The sequence below is a fragment of the Portunus trituberculatus genome, chromosome 21 (assembly GCF_017591435.1).
Source record: "Portunus trituberculatus isolate SZX2019 chromosome 21, ASM1759143v1, whole genome shotgun sequence".
NCBI lineage: Eukaryota > Metazoa > Arthropoda > Malacostraca > Decapoda > Portunidae > Portunus > Portunus trituberculatus.
In genome coordinates, this window is record NC_059275.1 from 5224375 (window position 1) to 5240078 (window position 15704).

Sequence of the window (15704 nt, forward strand, 5' to 3'; positions counted from 1 at the left end):
AAATTGAACACAGAGAGAGAGAGAGAGAGAGAGAGAGAGAGAGAGAGAGAGAGAGAGAGAGAGAGAGAGAGAGAGAGTGTGTGTGTGTGTGTGTGTTAATCTTTAGCACCAGGTAATAAAAATAATACACAAAATAAAAAAAAAATGAAAATAAGAATAAAGAAGGGAAAAATATGAAAGATAGAAAAACAGCTGAGAACGGAATAGAGAAATGAAGATAAAGCAAAGAACAAGAAGAAGAAAAAAAAAGATAAAACTGCAGGAAAACAAAAGGAATAAAAAGATGGAAAGTACAAATGTGAACTTAAATATCACTGCGTTCTGTTTCAACTACTTCTTGAAAAATTAACCACAAAGAAAAGAAGAAAAACAAAAAGAAAGACAAGAATATCAAACTCAATGCAATAATATTATCTTTAAAATTTTCACTATTTGCTCATTATTATCTTATTACTGATGATGATGATGATGATGATGATGATGATGATGATGATGATGATGATAACAATGATAACAGTTATCAAATTCAATTAAAGTTACCAATAAACTCAATTGTCACTTATCGATAGCGTGAGTGGGCCAACTGATTAGAGAGAGAGAGAGAGAGAGAGAGAGAGAGAGAGAGAGAGAGAGAGAGAGAGAGAGAGAGAGAGAGAGAGAGAGAGAGAGAGAGAGAGAGAGAGAGTGCTATAGTGTACGGAAATATACAATGATACAAAGAAGACAGTGAAGGGCCTGTGGAGATAAGAGCAGGAGGAGGAGGAGGAGGAGGAGGAGGAGGAGGAGGAGGAGGAGGAGGAGGAGGAGGAGGAGGGCGTGGCTGGACAAGGCAGTGGTGATGGTGATGGAAGGTGACGCGATGAAGGATGAATAATGAAGGAGAAGGAGGGATAGGGAGGGAGAGAAAGGGAGAGGGAGGGAAGAGGAGTTTTGAAGGAGGAGTAATGGGAGGGAACACATCACTCTTTCTACTCTTCCTTCCCTCCCTCACCCCTTCCTTTCCTCCCTCAATCCTCCTTTCTTTCTCTCTTCATTCCTCCCTCACCCCCACCGCATTACTCTATCTCCCTCCTTTATTCCCTCCCTTATCCCTTTATTCTTCCCATTACCCCTTCATCATTTCCTTCACCCTTTCGTACTCTTTCTCAGTCCTTCATCACCTCTCACCCCTTCAATCCTCCCATCACCCCTTCAGGGCCTCCTTCACCCCTTGCCGGATTCCCTTTCAAGAGCGGTCGAGGACTTTAAGAGGAGGACCAGGTGTGCGTCCTCCTCCTCCTCCTCCTCCTCCTCCTCCTTGATACCAGCTGGCCGCAAGTGTTCCCTCGGTCGGCCACAAAGAAAACGGAGAAGTGTGCCAAGAGGAAGTGCCCGCGCCGTGATGCTTGGAGAAGGGAGGGAGTCGAAAGAATAACACTTGCCCGCAGGGAATCAATTGTAAATAAGTAGGTGTTGTGTTTTGGCTTGCTTTGTCTCGGGATTTGATTTGTGTGGTGTTTGTATCGTTACTTTCCCTTCTATTTTTTTCTGCGTGTTTTCTTTCATTTATTATTTTTTTTCTATTTCTTTTTTACTTCACTTTCCTGCTATTATTTTCTCACTTCCTTTCCTTCGATACTTCTCTCTTTCTCCCTCCCCTTCTCCTTTTCCAGCCTCTGTCCCTCCCTTTCATTTCCTGTCAGTTTTGTCCCTTTCATTCTCCTTCCTTGACTTTTCTTCCCTTTAATTCTCGTCCTGCCCTGTCCCTTCCTTATCCCACACTTCTCTCTTCTCACCTCATCCCTTCCCTCACTCTCAGGCACTCTATGTCAATACAAGAGTCAGGTAACTAATATTCCCAGAGCTGCGTCATTTCTCAGAGATTAGCGACAGGTTCCTCTCTCCCGCCCTCCCAACCCCAGTACACTTGCGCGTCACTCACCTTGGGCGTGGCGGCGAGCGGCGGCGTCCCCTGCCTCCCCAGACAGGTCATCTTCGGGCAGGCACAGCGGAGGAAGTTCAGGCTCACGTCCTTCGTCAGAGGTGATTGTTTCTGCAGCCGTGTCCTCCTGGTGTAAGCTTTCCTGCTCTTCTTCCTTGTCTTTCTCCTTCATTGTGTCCCTCTTGTCTTCCCGCTCCTCCCTCTCGTCGTCGGAGGAGTCGATGTGAGGGATGGAGTCCAGGATGGAGGAGAAGCTGAGCCTGGTGTCGGGGCTGACGGGGCTGGTGGGACAGGGAGGCGCATCGCTCTCGGCGGGACAGGCGGGCGGCTCCAGGGAGTAAGTGAGCGTCTCCTCCGATACAGACCTGGCCGGGCCGTCCCGCACTACGCTGCCCTCCTCTTCTTCTTCTACCTCATCCTCATCGCTGGTCGCTATGCTGAAGGAGGCCGCAGACAGCAGTGACTCGCGAGACGCCCACGCCGCCGACTTCACGTAAGACACAATTTTGGCGCGCACTTGGCTGGACACCTCGTGCAGGTCGTAGCTATCTGGCTCTTCCGGCAGGTCGGGTCCTGCCCACCTGCCACAGCCACAGGTGTTCCCAGCTCGCATCTCCAAGTTGAGTGAGGGCCGCCGCCCCTGCTGTCGTGACGGGCGTGCCCGGGTCTCCAGGGCGGGGGCGTCAGGTGTGGACACTGACCTGACCAATGCTCTGTGCACAGGCGGCAGCAGAGACCCTGTCCCAGTCCTGCCGCCGCTTACAGCACAATAACTCTCCCTCCGCCCGAGTCCCTCCACGCGGGATTTCAGGTACAGGAACTCCTGCTCCTTCCACTCGATAGTCTGACACGCCCCGAAGGCCTCGTTCACGTCCTCCTCCTGCTGCGGGCTTTCACGCCTCTCCGCAGCTGCCTGCGTTAGCGACCTGCAAACAGAAACTGTCTTTAGGAGGCTGGTGTATACACCGCAGCGGTCACACACTCGCCTGACCCCTGGCCCGCTGTGCACACCCCAGCGCCTCGGGGGCCCGCGGCGGTGGGTCAGCCGGACACCAGGGCCACGCACCCCGCACTCCCATCCCTCCCCGATCACAGAGAAAGCGCGGCAGCTCTCCCCAGACTCACCATGACGTGGAGACCTGCTGCTGGAGTGACGCCTGCACCTCTCGCAGCGTGGCGGCGAGGGCGGCAGGAGACAGAGGCGCGCCGCGACGACTGCTCGACATCCTGCTGGCGGCGCCGCCTGTGCCATGGACGCCTGCCCTTGAAGGCCGGCGGGCAGGAGAGGGCAGCCGCGCCCCGCTCAGGTAGACGCCCACACCTGTGACTGTAGAGAGCACGTGTTAGTGTCACAATTGCACCAAATTACATGAAAGTCACACAGAAGCACAAAAATACATCAAATGCCAACTTTTGTATGTGTTAGAGAGAGAGAGAGAGAGAGAGAGAGAGAGAGAGAGAGAGAGAGAGAGAGAGAGATAAAGGGGGAAGGGGGCAAACAGAGAAAGGAAGGAAGATTTAACGCCAAGGATTGACAGCCCACTCCCTCCCTCCCCTGCACCATCACTCTCCCTCCCTCTCACCGCACACCCCCGGGCCACACCCTCCCCACCACAGCCTCAGCTCACACCTTTGCAATTAAGCGAAAGGAAAGGGCGTGAGGGGAAGGGTGAGGGCGAGGTGAGGGGTGAGGGCCACGCGGGGCATTCCGTGACACCCCCGCCCGTTAGCAGGGGAAGCAAAGGGGGACGGGGGAGGGGCGGGGCTCGGTGGCCGGAAACACGGCGGGGCAGAGCAGGGGTAACGGGGCATTGGCGGGACACGACTCTTCCTCCCTTCCCCCTCCCCTTCCTACCTCCTCCTCCTCCTCCTCCTCCTCCTCCTCCTCCTCCTCCTCCACCTTTTCCTCGCCACAACTATTGCCTTTGTAATTTTTCCTCATATATTTTTGTATAATTCTTGTCGTTATTGTTATTGTTTGTTTTTGCTATTTCGATGATGATGATGATTACTGCTATACTCCTTCCAATAATAATGATACAAAAATGCCTCTATTATTTCCATTAACATTATTATTACTACCGGTCTTATTGTCTTAATTATTTCTGCTAATATTATTCCTCCATCATCACCACCACCGCCATCACTATTATCGCCACCACCGCCACTGTTACTACCACCACCACCACCACCACCACCAGCGGCAGCAGCAGCACACGTGTTGGCCCTTACGAAGCTGTTCATGGTAAGTTATGCAGTATGCCTTAAGTATGACATATAGGACAGGAAAGGAGAAGAATCCTACACCATGAAATTTCTTAGACAAAAAAAAATCCACAAAATTATTGTCATCACCATCAATATACCACCACCACCACCACCACCATCACCACTGTTACCATCCAATAAACAACAACTACCAACAACACCGTCACAACTTCAACCACAACCTCAACTACCACCACCACCACCGCTGCCGTCTCACCTGTCACCTGACCAAGCTTCCAGGTAGAATTACAGACGAGAGAATGGTATTGATTCTTCACCCGGCGCCTCCTGACACTGCCGGCAGGAGGGACATGTCGGGATGCTAGTAGTAGTAGTAGTAGTAGTAGTAGTAGTAGTAGTAGTAGTAGTAGTAGTAGTAGTAGTAGTAGTAGTAGCATTGGTGGTGGTAGCAGTAGTAGTATTGGTGGTGGTGATGGAGGTAGTAGTAGTAGTAGTAGTAGTAGTAGTAGTAGTAGTAGTAGTAGTAGTAGTAGTAGTAGTAGTAGTAGTAGTAAAGGAAATTAACACAATAACAAAGATAATTACGTAACACCATGAACACCACCACCATCACCACTAATAACAATAATAATAATAATAATAATAATAATAATAATAATAATAATAATAATAATAATAATAATAATAATAACAATAATAATACCAACAATAATAATAATAACAACAATATTCATGCTGACTTAAACAAAGACGGCCAGGACTTTGTTTCATATCCGTATGCATGATAAGAACTGCATGACCAGTGTGTCCTTGCAGTGGGGGGGAAGGGAAGGGACACTCTCTCTCTCTCTCTCTCTCTCTCTCTCTCTCTCTCTCTCTCTCTCTCTCTCTCTCTCTCTCTCTCTCTCTGATTAAGGTTCCTTGTCCCCTTGTCTTGTCCCGCCCTGACCTCTTGACACGCCCCACCCTAGGTTACCCAAATTCTCAACACAAGCCCCGCGGTGGTGACCTCATCTGATGTCAACGTGACCTCATTAGAATGGCGTGTGTGGCCTAAAAATGGTGTGCCCTCTTTCTTGTTTGTGTTTTGCGACCTTTCACTCACTCATGTGGCGTCTTTGTGCGTGTGAAGGGATTGGGAAGGGCAGGGATGAAGGGGGGAGGTTTAGGGGGAGGGGATGTGGGAGTAGGAGGGGTCTGCTGCTGCTGCTGCTGCTGCTGTTGCTACAATGTTTCTTGGTTATCGAGTGTCTGTATTTTGCGTCACTATCTCAGCTGTTTTTTTTTTTTTTAGTTGTGTTTTTAGGCTGGGTTGGGTTGGAGTGAGGTGGGGTTTGGGTGAGATGGGAGGGTTGCTGTGATTGGGTTGGGTTGAGTGAGGTTGGGTTGGGGTGAGATGGGAGGGTTGGTGTGACTGGGTTGGGATGAGTGAGGTGGGATTGGGGTGAGATGGGAGGGTTGGTGTGATTGGGTTGGGTTGAGTGAGGTGGGGTTGGGTTGGGATGGGAAGGTTGGTGTGATTGGGTTGGGTTGAGTGAGGTGGGGTTGGGTTGGGATGGGAAGGTTGGTGTGACTGGGTTGGGATGAGTTGGGTTGGTTTGGGTTTGATTGGTCTCAGTTTATTTAGGCAAATTAAATTAAGGAAAAGTTAGATTTGATAAGATAAAGCAAGATTAGAATAGATAAGATAATATAAAGTAAAAGTAAGATACGATTCCATTACATTAAACAGTATATACGATAAGGCGAGATAAAGTAAGATAAGATAAGAGTGGGTTAGGTTAAAAGAAGTAAGCAAACTTCAGGAAAAGCAAAGGAAGGCAGGATGAGGTAAGGTTACGTGGTGTTAAGTTGCGTAGCCGCGGCATCTCCAGCTATATAACCTGCTGCGACTATTTTTGTGACCTGTGAATGTCTATAATCTATATGAATGGAATTTGTGATTTCTTGATACAATAAATATGATTCCCCTACTTTTACTTTATGATTATCTATCTTCTCTTTTTTTATATGTTCTCTCTTTTATTGTAATATCAGCTGCAATGATTGTGGGAATGAAGTTCATATGTTATTTCTTGTATTTTTCTCTTTCTTTCAATATCTACCTTCGGTCTTATACGCGCCTCCATTTTTTATAACAGTGTGGCCAGCTGTAACGACTTTTTTGTTGCAATATGGTCAGCTGTTACATTTACAGGAATGAAGCTCATCTAAGATTTCTTAATGCGATATATACATCTGCTTCTTCTCTAGTCAATATCTCCTTTCTGTCTGTTTCATACTTGACTCAACTCTTACAGCAATGCAACCAGCTGTAATGTGACTTTTCTTTATTACAATGCCAACAGCTGTGATAATTATAGTCTGTTTGTGGTCTCGTGATTATTTTCTTATATTTCACTCAAAATCTGTCTTCTATCTGCACATCCCGTCCTCAATTTCTATAGCAACACTACCAGCTGTAATGTGACTTTCTCCATAGCACGTGGGCAGTGGCGTGGATGGACTGACCTCCCCCACGGGTGTCAGGTGCGCGCATAGCAGGTCTGTGATAAGGTCAGACGCTCTAATTAACATAGAACCATTACTGCGATTCGTTCTGCCTCCCTTTAACCTCTCGCATCACCATCTGTTTGAGTCCCGCGTGCCCTGCAGTGCGGCTCGGGACTGGCTGGCTAAAGGCTGGTGCTTGTTGCTTTCTAATTTGGCGGCCTGGCTTTGTATTGTGTTGTGTTTGTTCTTATATGGTGTGTGTTGTGCACTGGGTTCTTCTATGGTGCTGTAATGCATGTGGTTGAGTTCGGTGTGATTTCTTCCATTCGTGTTTTTATCTAGCGTGAGTATTTTAATCCTTTAAGTACCATGACGCATTTCCATATTCATTCTGCTTACTATTTGGTGATTTTATACCGCTTCGGAAACGTGTATGGGAATTAAAATAGTGGAGACTGGCCATTAATCTGCTGACCTCCATAAACCTTTCCTAATGTCAATGAAATCGTTTAATTATATCCAAAACTCATGGTAAAAATTGCGTCTCAGTACTGAAGGAGTTACGTGCGTTAGTAATCACGTGTTGTTCCACCAATGGCTGATAACACTATAAAATCATATACTGTACTGTATATTCGTTTGTTGTAATGCAGAATTGTTTACTATATTCTATAACCATTTGCTGTACTGTATAACCATTTAACGTATTGCATAATCGTTTACTGTATTGTAATTAATTAACTGCTAACTGTACTTCATGATCATTTACCACCAACTGGAATGTACAATGATTCCCTTCACTGTATAATGATGTACTGTTAACAATACTAAGTAACCCTTAACTGTACTGAGCTGTAATTTATGGGTTACTGTACTGCATAAAAATTCGCTACTACCGTGATGACAACTTGACCATTGACCTGAATCACTTATTTCCTTTGTACTCTTAACCCTTTGACAGTCATTTGGTAAACATTCCCTTAATTAGCAATCGCTCTCAGACGTCTTTCTTTGTTCCGTAGCCACCTCCAATCTTTAGACAGGTTAGACATAGCTTAATATATTCTTTTAATCACCTTCTTCCTTGCAGATGTTTATAAAGACTTCATGCGTTACTTGTGGTACTGTCGTTTCACACTGCAGACACCTTTCTTTATTTTTCAGCCACCTCCAATCTTTAGACAAGTTAGAAATAGCAAAATATAGTCTTTTAATCCCCTTCTTCCTTGCAGATGTTTATAAAGACTTCATGCGTTACTTCTGGTGCTGTCGTTTCGCATTGCAGTGAAAGGCTTCAGGTGAAAATGTTCCAGGGTCATTAGTCACGCTTTACTGGACCTGCTTTCATCATTTTACAACATGAGGTATAAAGCAATAAAGCCAAAATAAGCAGGTCACCATTAATAAACGTAGACGTGTGACTCGAGGAAGACACGAATGGTTCCTTCTTACCTTGTTTTGTTTGATTCTATGTTACGACTAATACAGACTCATAGAACCGTGGTCTGTGGTTCCATGCTTCTCTAGTGTTCTTGCTTCTCTATTCCCTCTATACCATATATCCTTTTCTCCTTATATTCCTCTATCTTGCTATTCTTCCTCACAATTCTATATTTTTTCGTTACTAATTACACAGACACTGATTAATATGGCGTGTGGTGCAACTCAGTGTAAGTTACTCCAAATACAAGCTCATTCAAGTGTGGCGCTCGCTGTTATGAATGTCCTTCCTTTTTTTATATTTCTCTATCTTGCTATTGATCTTCACAGTTATCTATTCTCTATTTATTACTGATTAATATGGCGTGTGGTGAACTCAATGTAAGTTACTCTAAATCCAGATTCATTTAAGTGTGGTGCTCGCTTTCCTCTATATATTCCTCTACCTTGCTATTCATCCTTACAGTTATCTATTTCCTAATTACTACTTACACAGACACTGATTAATATGGCGTGTGGTGCAACTCAGTGTAAGTTACTCCAAATACAGACTCATTGAAGTGTGTTGTGTGGGGCTCGCTGTTATGTGCCTCCCAATAAGGCTTTCCCCGGGAGTGGCGAGTGTGCTGTGGCTTCGGGCAGTGCTGCGAGGCGCCCCAGGTAAGGCCACTTCAGTGCGGCCGCAGGTTAATAACAGGTCTTGGGGTGACTCAGATCGCGGCGGTCACTCACAAGTAAGAGACAAAAAGAGAGAGAGAGAGAGAGAGAGAGAGAGAGAGAGAGAGAGAGAGAGAGAGAGAGAGAGAGAGAGAGAGAGAGAGAGGGAGGGGCAAGAAAAAGGAAAAAGAAACGCCTTCTTTTCTGTCACTTTTCACTACTCCCGGTTCTCTCTCTCTCTCTCTCTCTCTCTCTCTCTCTCTCTCACACATGTCGTTCTGCCTTGACCTGTAAGTGCCTGTGTGTGTGTGTGTGTGTGTGTGTGTGTGTGTGTGTGTGTGTGTGTGTGTGTGTGTGTGTGTGTGTGTGTGTGTGTGTGTGTGTGTGTGTGTGTGTGTGTGTGTGTGTGTGTGTGTGTGTGTGTGTGTGTACGTGTCACTAATGGCTTCCCCAGAGTGGGCACAGAGAGGGTCATGGAGGAAGAGGAGGAGGAGGAGAAGGAGGAGGAAGAGGAGGAGGAGATGGTCATGTGTACAGTGACCTTATAGTGAACTTATGACCTCCTGAAGGCGCCACAGGGTCAGCCACATACCAGGTCAGGGGTCAGAGAGAAAGAGAGAGAGAGAGAGAGAGAGAGAGAGAGAGAGAGAGAGAGAGAGAGAGAGAGAGAGAGAGAGAGAGAGAGAGAGAGAGAGAGAGAGAGAGAGAGAGTGAGGAAAGACAAGGTAGAGGTGTTGATATAAAACCGAAATGCAGAAGGAAAGAACATTAGTGCTCTCTCTCTCTCTCTCTCTCTCTCTCTCTCTCAAAATAAGTCCGATGACAAAACGGATGAGCACGAGAGAGAGAGAGAGAGAGAGAGAGAGAGAGAGAGAGAGAGAGAGAGAGATGAGTTAGTTGGAGGACGACGACATTGGTGAAATTCGGTTACGAGAGAGAAAGAAGAGGAGGAGGAGGAGGAGGAGGAGGAGGAGGAGGAGGAGGAGGAGGAGGAGGAGGAGGAGGAGGAGGAGGAGGAGGAGGAGGAGGAGGAGGAGGAGGAGGAGGAGGAGGATCCATCCACCATCACTTCTATAGGAAACGAATGTGATGAGCTGGTATTCTCTCTCTCTCTCTCTCTCTCTCTCTCTCTCTCTCTCTCTCTCTGTGTGTGTGTGTGGTAGGAGGTCGGGATTCGGAGAATGCAGGGCTAGTGCGGCAGGAGAGAGAGAGAGAGAGAGAGAGAGAGAGAGAGAGAGAGAGAGAGAGGAGAGGAGATGGAGTGTGGGCGTGTGTCAAAAAGGTGGGCGGAATACGCAAAATCTCTCTCTCTCTCTCTCTCTCTCTCTCTCTCTCTCTCTCTCTCTCTCTCTCTCTCTCTCTCTCTCTCATCCCTCGAGGCGGCGTCATCACCACCACCATCACCACCACAACACCTGTTCATCTTCCTCCCTCCTGCCTCGCTACACCTGCTTATTTTTCCTCCTTTCCCTCCTCCTCCTCTCTCTCCCCTCCACTCCTCCGTCTCCCTCTCTTCCTCTCTCCTTCCCTTCCGTTCTTCTCTTCTTGTTCATTCATTCATTTCTCCTATTCTCTCTACTCTGCATTTTATTCTTTCTCCCTCCCTTCCTCCCTCCCTCCCTCCCTCCCTCTCTCCCTCCCTCCCTCCCTACCTTTCTCCGTCCTAGTAGCAGCACACGTGTTGATTTCTCTCCCTCCGTCCGTCTCTCCCTTCCCTCCATCTCTCCAATGTAATGTTACTACACCTGTTTCTTCTCTCCCTTCTCTCCTTCTCTTTCTTTATATCTCCCTCCCTGTTTCCTGTTACTAGTTACCCGTGTTTGCTCACCTCTCTGTCTCCTACACACACACACACACACACACACACACACACACACACACTTTTTCTTCCTTTCTCTTATATTAAGCATCAAATACTCCACCTCCTGTCTTCCTCCACGCACCCTTCTTTCTTCTTCCTCCTCCTCCTCCTCCTCCTCCTCCTCCTCCTCCTCCTCCTCCTCCTCCTCCTCCTCCTCCTCCTCCTGCTCCACAACGCGAGGTCACCACCAACAGTAGCTAACCTGGGAACCATAAACACTATTACACTCACACTGCATAACCATCACGACTTCTTGTGACGCGGAGAGTGGTGATTTTCAGGAGGAGGAGGAGGAGGAGGAGGAGGAGGAAGAGGACTAGAAAGAAGAGAAAGACTAGGTGATAAGGATGAGAAAGGAAGACTAAGAGGATAAGATGGAATATTAAGACAAGGAAGATAAAAAAAATAAATACTTCGAGGACAAGAAGAATAAGGAGGAGAAAGGAGGAAAACCAAGACGCAGAGGAGGAAAAAGAACGACGAAAAGGAGGAAGACGAGGAGGAGGAGGAGGGAGAAGACAAAGAAAAGGAGGAATATTCAAAAAGGACAAAAAAAAATAAGGAGGAGAAAGAAGGAACACAAATACGTAGAGGAGGAAAAGGAGAAAAAGGAGGAATACTAGAAGGAAGACGAGAAAGAAGACAAAGAGAAAGAGGAGGAATCATGTCTTTTCCGCCCTTCCTTTATCCTTCCGTTCCTTCTTGCTACCTCTCCCTTCTCCTCCCTCCTTCCTTCTCCTCCTCTAGACCAAAACACTCGCCACACCACTGCCCGCTGTAATGATGGAGGGAGGAAGAGTGTGCGTGGTGCTGCTGTAATGGAACACTGCACACTTGCCCGGCCATTACCTCACCTCTACCTCCCCACAAGACGTATGGAGAAGCTGGAATGATGAACGAGCTCTCTGTCACGTTTCTCTCCTTATACGTGTGGGAACCTGTGATGTGTTGCTTATTGGACGTATTGACAGGCTGGGAAAGTGGTGTTGTATTGCTGTGTTGTGGATGTAGGTTAGTTTGTGGAAGGGTTAGTAAATTGAGAGGTACATATTTTTTAGAACGTATTGATTATCTGGGAAAGTTTTGTTGTTATTGGTGTTGTGTTGTGTTAGTTACCCATGTCTATTTGTTTTCCAGTGGAGGCTGATATGAGTAAAGAAGCAGAGAATGTTTATGATATGCTTTTCATGTTATTTAAGAATGGGGCAGCAGTCAAGGCCAACATAAATCAAAAGGGAAAAAAAAGGGTCCAACAAGATGGCAGGCCCTAGAAATAATAGCAGGATGTTTTGAGATTTCCTCTTAAGAAAGTTCAATTCAAATCAAGGAAAAATCACAGAAGCAGGCAGGGAGTTCCAGAGTTTACCATAAAAGTGAATGATTGGACTACTGGTTATGGGAAAGTCTATAATTACTTGTATTGTATTGCACTGTGTTAGCTGATCTACCTATTACTCTTTGGGAACATATTTCAAACGCAGAGGTAAGTAGAAAACATTTGATAGCATTTAATAGTTGACCTCTTCATTACTGGGATGCATTTTTACCATGAGTATTGAGTGTGAGCAGACGATTTTATTAACATTAGGTAGAGTCTATGGGGGTCAGAAAATTAATGGCCAGTCTTCACTATTCTAATCCCCACGTAAGTTTCTGAAGCTGTATAAAATCGCCAAAAAATAAGCAGAATGAATATGAGAATGCGTCATGGTACTGAAGGGATTAAGAAAGTTTGCATTAATTCATCTGTGAGACTCTATTCCAAACGCAACGAGAAGCAGAAAATTTTGTGAGCATTTAATTAGACTGACGTAATTACTAATCATACTTTGCTCATCTCTGAATAAAGGATGTAATAATCTTGTTGCTTTTTGTATATTGCATTATTCCCTCATTCACTTCCTGCTTGTCATTTCCTCCTCAGACTTCCTTCCTCTGAGAAAACACTTCCTACATATTTTACCTCACTATTACCTCACTAACGTTTCTGACTCCGCTTCCTGTCACTTCTACTATGAGACGTTTGTTTCTTGCAGCCTCCCTGGTGTTTAGCTCTTACTGCAGCTGCAATACACATACGGGGAAACTAGAAAAGCTTAAGATCGGCGGAGTAAACTGATCTTATTAGTCATACATGGAGCGTCTTGTCCAAGTCTGATGGCTTCTTGCAGCTTTTCTTGTTTTCTTTTTTCTATGTTCTTAGATTCTTATAACTGTACAGACAGGAGGGGATGAGACAGATTATACTTCCAAAATTGAGACTTACAAGTACTTATGAGATAAAACCTGATATATACAAAATCGGAAGAGATAACTAATTCAAATCATAATCATCAAGTATACACGGTGACTGTGACTCACAAAACAGCAGTGAACACTCATGGCAATAATGCGATCACTCCCACGTCAAACAGTGGTCCGTGCTCAGAAACACTTTGCTCTCTCACCGCGACAATTCTCAAAGAGCACAAAGAATAGCTACTTTCTCAAGAGTATTTCTCTGGTTAATTATGTAGATATTTTGTTCATCTATCAATAGAGCCGTAAAAACACCCTTAAAAAACCAGCGCAAACTCATCTAGAAACTTTTTAAATTGATTGGAGGTGTGTGCAGAAGTGTTTCAGAAGGTGGCCATGTGACAGAGGGTCGTATTATAAGAGACACTTTATTCTCACCACGACTATTTTCTAAGGCCACAGAGATGACTGGTCGGGTTCTGAAGAGAGTATTCCCTTTTAATAACACAGAAATCACGTAAATTGATCTCTATAACCATTACAACACCCTGAAAAACACGTGTACCTTTAACTAGAACCTTTTGAAACAGTGGAAATGCGTCGTGGAAGTGTGTTAGAATAAGGACCCCGAGACTCACAAAACAACAGTGAACACCCGTGGCAATAATGCGATAACTCCCGCGTCTAACTGTGCCCATTGTCTTGCTATCGTGGCCGCTGAGTGATGGATGGGGAAGGGTCGGCAGGGGCGGGACTCAAACGTGTGGTGATGGGTTAGCTAAGGTTGGCGAGTCTTCCCTATCACCACAGCGCCTGGTTAACCAATACACCACTACACCAATCACCACCACCACCACCTTTAATACATATGCTAATTTATACGATACTTTTAGATACAGATGGTAATGGGATTCAAGATTAACGTAGTGCTAATTGTTATGAGTGTGTGTACGATGATTATTACACAGGTGAGATGGTTGGACAAGGCAGTAATGTGTGGGTGTTTGAGTTAATGTGTATAGTGTTGTTTCTTGTTCATTATTTGTGTGACTTTGTGTTGCTTTTATGGTAATTGTTGTTTTGTTTCTTGTCTTACGTTTATTCTCTCTCTCTCTCTCTCTCTCTCTCTCTCTCTTATTCGTTTCCCTCCTCCTCCATTATCTTTTCATATTTCTTTGTCATCTTTCGAACTTACACTCAAAACTTGCACAGATTATGTCAAAGTGGAAGAAAACTCGTAACGGTATAAAGAATAAAAACTATATACATTATACTTTTATTGTACCACCACCATCCATTCACTAAGTACTGTTTTTCACGTAGCTTCCTATCAAACTCGTCATCTATTCTCCTTTGACTTTCTCTTATCAGTTCCTTCACGTTTCTGTTCTCATATTTCCTTATCTTATCTCCACTTGTCATAACGGCTTCATAATGGACGTCAATGGGATTTTCTATAGTGTTTTCATGACTATGGCAAGTTTAAGATGGCCTCTACATAACCAATGGCGAAGAAGATACATGAGAACAAGACTAATGAGTTTTTTGGCTTTGAAAAATAGAGGTAATGAGTACAAAGGGTTTAAGAATGTACTGATTGTGTTATCTATTGAAAGTTCTTGAGGGTTTCGTGATTCCAGGTAAAGGTTTCGTGATTCCAGGTAAAGTTTAACAAAGCTTCATAACACTAATGCTGAAAAAGAACCATAAGAACACAACTAATGATGTTTTGAGATACAATATAGTCCTTAGAGTCAAAAATACTTCCAAAAGGAGTTTTCGTACTCTGATGGAATGACGTTTCCAAGATTCTAGTGAAAGTCTGACAAAGCTTCACCATCATCTGACTCAATGCCCTATCCACTCCTATGCTGATGATACCACCTTGCATTATTCAACAGCGTTCAACAGACGCCCAACCCAACAACAATTAAATGACTCAAGGCGAGATGCTATAGGACGCCTAAATTCTGATCTTTCACTTGTTTCTGATTGGGGCAGAGAAAACCTGGTTTTGTTCAATGCCTCAAAAACTCAATTTCTACAACTATCTACTCGACATAACCTTCCAGACAACTATCCTCTCTTCTTCAATAACACTCAACTTCCCTCTCCTCTACATTAAACACACTCGGTCTATCCTTCACTAAAAATCTAAACTGGAAATTTCACATCTCTACTCTTGCTAAATCAGCTTCCAAGAAGTTAGGTGTCCTGTGGCGTCTTCGTCCATTTTTCTCCCTCCCAGCTGCTTGCTCTGTACAGGGCCTTATCCGCCCGTGTATGGAGTATGGCTCTCATGTCTGGGGGATCCACACACAGCTTTACTAAACAAGGTGGAATCTAAAGCTTTTCGTCTTATCAACTCTTCTCCTCTAACTGACTGTCTTGATTCTTTAAGTCACCGCCGCAATGTTGCATCTTTATCTGTCTTCTACCGCTGTTTTCATGCTGTCTGCTCTTCTGAACTTGCTAACTGCATGCCTTCCCCTCCTGCGGCCTCGCTGCACAAGACTCTCTACTTCTTCTCATCCCTATTCTGTCCATCTTCCTAATGCAAGAGTTAACCAGTATCTTCACTCCTTCATTCCCTACACTGGTAAACTCTGGAACTCTCTACCTGTGTCTGTATTTCCACCTGCCTATGACTTAAACTCTTTCAAAAGAGGAGTGTCAAGACACCTCTTACGTTAACTGGACCCTCCTTTTAGATTTTTTTGTTTTTTCTCTTTCTCCTACTTTCCTCTTAACAGGGCCTGGCAACCAGCGGGATTTTTTTTTTTCCAACACTTTGTTTTCCCTTGGCCAGTGCCCTTGTAATGTAAAAAAAAAAAAAAAAAAAAAATCATGAACACAACCAGTTAT

The 15704-nt window shown here is 45.0% G+C and overlaps 1 protein-coding gene across 1 annotated transcript in view; it reads right to left on the bottom strand.

Annotated features, from left to right (window-relative positions):
- The window catches only part of LOC123506924, a 283593-nt gene that overhangs the window by 210476 nt on the left and 57413 nt on the right, over positions 1-15704 (bottom strand). The window contains 2 exon segments of the mRNA XM_045259347.1: positions 1922-2847; positions 3047-3248. Coding sequence (XP_045115282.1) covers positions 1922-2847; positions 3047-3147 — 1027 coding nt within the window. The 5' untranslated portion in view covers positions 3148-3248.